Source organism: Trifolium pratense, linkage group LG3 (genome assembly GCF_020283565.1).
Source record: "Trifolium pratense cultivar HEN17-A07 linkage group LG3, ARS_RC_1.1, whole genome shotgun sequence".
Classification (NCBI taxonomy): domain Eukaryota; kingdom Viridiplantae; phylum Streptophyta; class Magnoliopsida; order Fabales; family Fabaceae; genus Trifolium; species Trifolium pratense.
The window spans coordinates 986,042-995,127 of record NC_060061.1 but is presented as its reverse complement, the minus strand read 5'-3'; the positions used below and the strand labels follow the sequence as shown (position 1 = coordinate 995,127).

Genomic DNA, 9,086 nt, shown 5'->3' with positions numbered 1-9,086 from the left:
TGGGGGTGAAGAGAGGATAGGATATGTATATTAGAAGCACCCAACAACAATGAATTATAATAGCTCAAACTATACCTATGTATATAACATATCTCCAACAAAAAATCTCACTATCACTAGTATAGTAACAGGAATACCCCAGGGTAAAATTTATGGGAAAAATGGATTAATACCAAATGAAGGAAAGAATTAACTAATAATAACAGCACCATCTTGACCAAGTGTTTCATTTGAAGGAACAGAAATGTTTGAATCATGTTCCAATTTTGCAACTGTTTCAATCTGCTTTTGATCCAACTGCTCTTGTAACACCTCGGACTGCAACGAGGGAACTATATTCTTCATATGTAACCATGTCAGTTCCCATAAATCACTGTTCTCCACTAGTATGCCCCTTGATTTCATAACAACCAACGTGTTCTTCAGAAGCTCCGGAACAATGAACTGAAGCTTCTCGATTCTCCTTCCTCTAACTTTTGCCTTCACGTAATTTTCTGCATGACTTAGTACACCTACCCATAGTTTAGAAAAGGTTTCAAGTTGTGATAGTTCTTGTAGTAATTGGAGAAAAACTTTAAATAAGAGCTTCATTGCAAGAATAAGTGTTTCTTCAATGTTCTGGTAGTCCTTTGGAGAGTGTTCCTCAGCAATGTCAAGCAGGTCATCGAGCAAGGTGAAAATCACTTGATCGAAACACTGTAACCACAAATCACATGGGAGACGAGTTTCAACAGCTTCTGTCATGCACTTCTGCAAGGATAGCAGCGCGTGATTTCTAACCTCCTCTCTTTGGTCCAAGCATACTTTCCTTAGTCCTTGTACTAACCTCAACCACATTTCCCCAATATCCTGCAACATCTTTTCCACTTCCTCTTCTTTCGCTGCTTGCTTTGCATCACCAGTCCACTTTTGCAAACAGTTGAAAGAACCTACCATAAGGTCTAGTGAACCTATGGACCGACCCACCAGTCCTACGCGAGACTCAGCAAACTGCCTCGCGGCATCTATGCAGAGAATATAATTAGCAGGGAGCAAGTGAGTTCCATCCGACATAATGAATGACAGTGTATCAAATCCAACCTCGGATGCTTCGAGGTGTCTAGCGGTGACAGAAAGTAGTGACGTAATTGTCCGCCATCCTAAATGAGATCTGATATGAGACGCATTTGCCTTAACAAGGCGACTGACTTCCCATGTTATCTGCTCATAGTATGCATCTGCAACCAGTGCATCAAGCTTCAAGATAAGTTGCAGAGACTTCAAAAGGTCATCAGCCATGTTCTCTTTATAGGGAAGTAAGCGATGGCAAATCCTTAGAAGTCCTAAAACAGCCTTTTCTACCAGTGCACATGGCATCACCGTTGATTTAACAATATTGGATATGTGCTCATAAACACTCTTCCATATAAGCCCAATCCTATCCCTGTTATTTAGAGTGATTGCTACCAGTAACTCCAGGCAGAAAACCGAAGCATCTTCAAACTGAGATATTTTCTTCCTCTTCTGAGATTGAGCTCCAGCATTGATGAGTGATCTTACTAGCTGCGATAGGGATTCAGCCTGCAAGAATTTACTTTCAGTGAATATGCTGTCGATGTGACACTTTTGAATTGTTTGCACGGCATGATGATGAGCGGCCAGTTGTTCTTCAGTTGGTATTGCTCTTGGCTCGTCCGTGGCAAGAGATAATAGTTGACTAAATCTGCTCAATAACCCTGAGGATCTCTTTGGAGTACTAATAGACTGAAGACGAGGCAATGATAAAGAATTTGATTTAAGTTTCCCATGTCCAGTTTTTGTAGAAGGCTCTGACTCGTCAACTGCATCACTGGCCAAATAAGTAGGAAGAAGGCCTAACTTGTGCAATCTTAAGATGCAATCAAGAATATTCCTCCAGCCAGTACGAATGTAATCACCATACCTACTTGCAATAGTGAAAACTGTCTCAGTTACCATTCGTGCTTTTGTGTCATCTCCAAAGGCTTGGACAGATTCCTCAACTGATAATGGATCCAAAATGGTGAAGAACTTACAGAGACACACAATCAGATCATCTAGAACATTTTCAAGATGATAGTAAGCCGATATCTTTGCAATAGCTAAGAATCCATCTATACATGTTTGGTATACCTCTTCATTTTCAGCATTATCAAATACCACAGAAACAGCAGCGATTGTTGGGCCTGACAATATAACAAACATATCATAATCCAGGTATGCTCTGGAATCAGATACAATGTATGGGGCGGTTGCTTTTGACTTGTGTATTAGAGAAATCCATCGACTTGGGGTCATTCCAGGAGATCCAAAGCCTGATTCAGGAGTTGTGCGGATTTCATTCTTGCAAATAGATTGGTAAATCTCTGACAGGAATTCTCGAGGTAGATCTTCGCCGCCATTTATATGCCTATTATTCCTGATAAAATCTGCTTCTGTCATCTTCTTTTTGACCTGCACATTGTGCTGATCGGTATTAAGCATTATAATTGAGTATGACAGCACAAGAGCAGCATCCTTGTTAACTAGGATATGTGGTGACTGCTCATAATATCTCTCAGAGAAAGCTTCAAGTACCCTATGTATCTTCTGTGATTCTCCAGGCAGCCTAAAAGTCTCCAAAAATATACGCAGAGCTGTGTCTAAGGTCATATCTTGGAAATTAAATGTCCTAGAAAATTCACGAAGAACCTGAACACAGAATTCATCGTGGTTTCCTAAGAAATCACCAATGACATTCTTATCCAAACCAGCGGTGAATCTTAAAAAGCAGGCAACACTTTGGGGATCAAGTTTGTCAGGCAAAAGATGCGTTCCCTGGAGAAACTTGAGACCTTTCTTAGCATCACGATTAAAGTGATCAACTCCAATCATCAATCTTCTCTTAAAGTACTTTCTTCGGCGGACAAAAGGAACCCATTCATTTGGGTCACCAAAATTTTCACACTGCTCCAGCCAGAACGGTATGTACTCTTCAAAATTCACAGGAGAATGTTCTGAACTGACAAATCCATTACCTATCCTATCGGCCATTCCCTGCATTACAGCAATAAGACCATCCAAAGCAAGAATATGCATGGAAGATAATGGGTTATTTACTGGAAAAGCACTTTTGGACAACAAATTTGCAATATCTTCAAAGACATTACTGCAAGAAATGTCACAATCAAAGTTAACAAACATCTCCACCATGAATGTCTTTTGCCTGCACAAATCAACAAGTGCCTCCATCAAAACCTCCTGTTGCGGATACGAAGCCCCATATTTGCTTTGTGCAAGCCTCAAAATTACACATGAAAAACATGCTTCTAGCTGTAATTTGAGTTCTGTTCGAAGATGGTGATACAAATTGAGAACAATGCTACACACCATTGAAAGCACAAGAGGACTCATTGACAAACCGAATTGCATAAGAATATGAAATACTTCATCTTGAATTAAACGCAGCAATCTGGGGTGATGACGAAAGGAAGGCCCTCCCAACTCAATGGCTGAATTAATCAAACTTAGGGAAAAAAGAGGCACATCTTCATCAAACGTTAGTGTGTTTGATCTAGGATTCACTCCCATGTGCTCAACAACATTCAACAAAGAACACAAGAAGTGAAATATCTCCACCATACAAGGAACTCCATATGGCTCAGTCATGAGCTGCAATTCTCGTAGATCACTCTCCTTGTCACTGCTAGCAGTAGTTGTGTTTTCAGGCATTGCAGTTACTGTACCAACATATGCAGTACTGGAAGCAATGCTTGGGGACAATGGTTGAACACCATATGCAGAGTTGAGGCTCCCATTTTCAAATTGTCTGCTTGCCGAAGCATGTTCATTATTTAGCTCACAGGTCTGCAGAAAAAAAAAGTGCATATAAATACATATCATTGAATTTATGCATGTGTTGTCCTGGTTCTCGAAGTTCAGTTTTGCACCAACTTATTTTAATCAAATTATCGACTGAGAGTTACAGATTTGACTGTATAAGTATCAGCATTTTTTTTTTTGCTGATACTTATACAGTCAAATCTACCCCTAACCAGTCACAACACATGCATCTTGAGAATATACAATTTTGTTACAAATTCTTTAATAAATATTATGAAAACGATTTTTCCTTCTTTCCTTGTAAGTTCCAAATAATCTACCTAGAAGATTTCTAGGCAATCTACCTAACCCCCTTTCTTGTTTTTGCTGTCCTGCATCTGAGGGGAAAGCAGGAAGGGAGGTTTAAGTTCATTATTTCATTTTAAGCTGTATTTTAGACTAAAAGAGCTAGGTAGATAATAAGCTATTCAAACACTATGCATTTAACTCTTCAAAATTAGCAGCACACAATTTGTTGAGAATAATACATTAATGGAAAATGAAATTTGCATGTAGTATAATAGGCAGTAATATAAGGCTCCATTTTTCCTCCATAACTTGACAAAATAATCACATGAAAAAGTGCATAATGCAACCAAAATGGATAAAGATAAAACATATCTTATACCTCTTGTTTTGGACTCTCGGTAATGTCAATCTCTTGGAGGTGGGAGAATATACACCTAACAAGTTCATGCATTGTGTATCGAGCTATCCGCTGCAACAGCTCCCCTTTGGTTCCGGCTTGATGAACTATACGGAAGCAAGTATTTACTATAGTGCAAATGTGTTGGTTACTAAGTATTACAGACGCTTTACTTTTCACACAGGCAAGAAGAACTTGTAAAATCTTCATTAATACCACTTCTTCTGATCCAGGATCAGTCACCTCAAATCTGCAACTTGTGACAGCATCAACCACCAAGTCCATGGTATCGATAACATTGACGGTATTTTGCTCAATCACGTCCAGAGTTAAGATCTTGTAAACTGATGACAGAGCAACACCAGTAATCGGTGCGCCGGTTTCATCTGATTGAATTACATCAAGAAAAGGTTGGAGATACAAGGCAGGATTAATGGAATGCCATTGATCCTGCCATGAGAAAATTTGTCTTCTTAGTGTCTTCAAAGACTGAACAAGGAAGTGCTCTGATTGGTCATCATCTGACATGTAATGAACTCCCCATCTAACATTTCTTCGCATGACTGCCAAAACAGAACCAATTTCTGCATTGATCATGCATGCTATAGTAGTTTTGTTAGGATATCCAGCATCACATTGCTCAAATTGATCCTCTATTCCATTATTGAGACCAGCTGGCATTTGCATCTTTAATTGTCCCATTTAGACAAAAGGACCGACTTGACATTTACTAGAAAGAATGCAGAGATGAACAAAAGCCCTAGGAAAAGCAACACAAAAAGAGACCAATATTAAGGATTCCCCCATATGTTAATAACTCCAATGAAACACTGGTAACACAAATTATTCAAATTCAAAACAGATGCAAAATACAAACATATGAAACACAGCCTCGGCCTCAGGACCTACTAGAACTGTGAAATTCATCATGGAGGCATATGCATAGCGTGGATATGTAAGAGATCATATATACAAACACATCAATGATCAGTATGAAACTGTACTTCAGAACCATGCTGTACAATATAATATTTTTTTTTTTGAAATCTTGGTATCCGGCCTTAGGACCGACTATTCCAAGGGGACCAATCCCACCGCCCACTTGCGGGGGCCCCATTTAAAGCCAGAGTTTTTTTTTTGCTCTGTATGGACTTAGCCCACCGAAATTGGCACCCGTGGGAATCGAACCTGAGACATTGAGAGGAGCATACTCCAAGGACCCAAGCCAACACCACTCATATTAAAATCATTGAAGCATGTCCACAAGTCCTGGCTCCGCTGGCAAAAAAGAAAAGTCGAAATTGCTAGGCCGGACGCCAAGACCGGGGTTCGAACCCTGGCTCCCTCACTTGTGTGCGTGAGTTTATGATGGCTTTGCCATTTCGTCTATGTACCGGAAAATCATTGAAGCATAAGAATACCTAATAAACAATTCTAACTAACGATTGATCACAAGGAAAAAAATTCACATTGAATAAAAACTAAAGTTTATTCAACAACTAAACAATATTTGCATGCCTTGACCTTAGCAGGCACGAATTGTTCGGACTACAGTACAGATCAGCCGAGAGACTCGCAGCATATCTCAACTTTACAAATCATTACTAACGAACAGTAGCATTAAGTCTTCATCACCAAGTGAAATGCAGCAAACGAATGTGTGTTTCGGCTTCTTTCACATTAATAGGATAAAAATTGCACATCCACATAAGGTAACAGATTAAAGCAAGATTAATCGACATCATGATAGAAATCATTAATACAACTTTAAGCACATGACATCAAATCAAATTGCCAAAACACACTATATGATAAAATGATAGCCTTTAGATCTGAGATTAAATCTCATTCTTCTGATTGACCCTAATAATCATGTTTTGAGATTATAACAATGATCTAATCAAATGGGCATAACCCATTTTGGAATTAAACTAAAAATCAACAAAAGGGTCACAAAAACTATCTTTTTAAGTTTAAATTCCAACAATGACAACCCATAAAAATAAAAAATAAAAACTTGAGAAATGAATTAATGAAACCATGAAAACTTACAGAGATAGTGAATTTTTGGGCATGAATCGGAGCTGGTTGAGTTACATTATTTGGAGTGTGGAATTGGAAATCATGATGGTTGTGTTGTGTGTGCCTGAGAAGCTCCCTACGCTGGTGTTGTTGGGATCTTCGTTGTTTTTTGTCTCTCGGTTGGATTTGGAATTGTTGTTTGTGTTATACCCTTCACAAATCACGAATTACTACAACAATATTTACATTCAGATTTTTTTTTTTCTGCGTGTTTTGCTTCACACATCATCCATCAATATATTCATTCATACATGTTAGTATTATGTTACAATTTTTGTATATTGGTATACTCTGTATTTTCACAGGACAAGGCTAACATGCACAAAAAAATTATTAGTGGTAACTATATGGAAATGGATCATGTGCAGGCAATTTTCAATGCAGTCGTTTTATAGCCGTCCGATAACAATCGGACGATTTAGATAAATGCAGTTAATAAATACAATTTTAAATCATGACCGTCTGATCTTGATCGGACGGCTGTAAATCAAGTGACTGCACGACTGCACCAAAAATTTGAATGCATGGAATCCTGGTCCGTAACTATATGGTACCCGAAATTCTTTGGATTAGACGTGTCTGTGTTGGACACATGTCGTCGTCCGTATCCGACACCGACACTTATGATTACACTAAATTATGTCATTTTTTTAAATTTTTATCAGTGTCGACATGTCAGTGTCTATGTTGTGTCCGGTGTCTATATCCGTGCTTCATTGTATATGGTATAAAAGGAAGGGAATCGAATAGAATAAAACAAACATGTAGAATTGTATGTTTGACTCCAAAATAAAATAAACTAGTATCCGGACCCGTGCCAAGCACGGGTAAAATAAGACTACAAAAATAATATTTTAATATTAAAATTTTCAAAATTCTCAAATAAAAAGAATGGAAATTTATAAACATAAAAAAAAATCCCGTATTAGTAAAAAAATAAAACATAGAATATCGTATTAATATATAAATATAAATCCCGTGTAAATCTCAATGTAAAAATATAGACTCGTGTGTAAACTTTAAAAAAAAAAAAACAAACAAAAAAAGTTAAATTCGATAGTAAAATAAATATGAAACAAAAATACCCTAAAGAAATTATCATAATATGTCTTATATTAGTTAATTTTCTCATCAATATCCTCCGAATAAAATAAATATAGAACCTAGTATATATTATAAATAAAAAATATGTCTCTGTATTAATATATGAACAAACATACGGTTCCTATAATAATATATTTTTTTGGTATTCGTTTATCAAAAATATATACTTTTTGGTATTTACCATCTTATTCTTAGGGGAAGAGTTCTCTGATAATTAATAGTTCGACCGCCATGTGCATATATATCCCCAAATAATACATGTGCAAAATTCTCACAAAAATAAGAAAATAGATCATATATAAATAACAAAATAAAAAGAACATAGGCCACATAATAATACAAAAAATAGGTCTATGTATTAATATATGAGTAAAAGTATAAAATTCCGTATAAATGTCTTAACATAAAAGTATATAACCACGATAAAAAATATAACAAATAAAATAGATAAACAAAAATAGGAAAATTAATAAAAAAAAATGGAGAATGTCTTAAAATCCCGTATAAATGTCTTCAAATAATTGTACTATTTTCCTCCTTCTTTTTTTTGAACAATTCTCTTCCTCCTCTTTATTATTGGTCTTCTCTTCTTTTTTTTTGGTACAAATTATTGGTCTTCTCTAAATAAATAAAAAACTAATACATAAAATAATCTTAACCTAATCAAATAAATTTAATCCACTCTAAGAAAAGAATATCATTGATCCCGTCAAGTTCTATCGCAACCAACTTGGTATTAATTCATTCCTTTCATAGTCTTTCTATACATCTGCAAATAAAATATAATAAATGATTAAATCCAATATAAAACATTACTTTGGATATTTTTACGGTACAATAAATATAATAAAATTAATGTTTGCAATAAAAAAAATATTCCTTAACGATGTGAATTTTCTGTACAACTATTAATAGAATGTTGCATCGCCTATTTCATTATAGAATGTTTTTAATAACGTCCAATTTGCATATTATTAGTATTAATGGTACAGCTATAAATCATCAACTTTCTATGTAGAATTTGAATTTTTGGTTTCTCATGTGAATTATGTGGATTAATTGTCAAAGCCATATGAGAAGAGAAGCCTTTTGGACATGGCATGTGTACAAAATTCTTTGAAAAAAAGGACTCAAATCACGGGTAAAAACGTGTTTGTAAATTCTTTTTCCCATGAAACTTATTTCAAGCAAGTAAAACACAAAAATTCATATTTTAAATTATTCTATTTTACTTATCTTAATAAATATGAATTTTTTTATTTATTTATAATATAAGACGGAGGAAAATTTCAATACTACTATGAATTCTTTTCCTCAAATTTAACTTCCCGTTTATCCACTACTTTTTTTTACTGATTATATATAGTACTTTTTTACTAAATCTCTTTTTTAAATA

The 9,086-nt window shown here is 35.7% G+C and overlaps 1 protein-coding gene across 1 annotated transcript; it reads right to left on the bottom strand.

Moving 5' to 3' along the window:
* LOC123918219 (ARF guanine-nucleotide exchange factor GNOM-like) lies at positions 1-6,909 on the bottom strand. Its single transcript, XM_045970213.1, has 3 exons — positions 6,557-6,909; positions 4,487-5,264; positions 1-3,843 (listed from the first exon to the last, which is right to left on the bottom strand). Exons 2-3 carry the CDS (start codon positions 5,204-5,206, stop codon positions 190-192), a joined length of 4,374 nt encoding a protein of 1,457 aa, XP_045826169.1. The 5' UTR covers positions 5,207-5,264; positions 6,557-6,909; the 3' UTR covers positions 1-189.
* Positions 6,910-9,086: the final 2,177 nt, after the last annotated feature.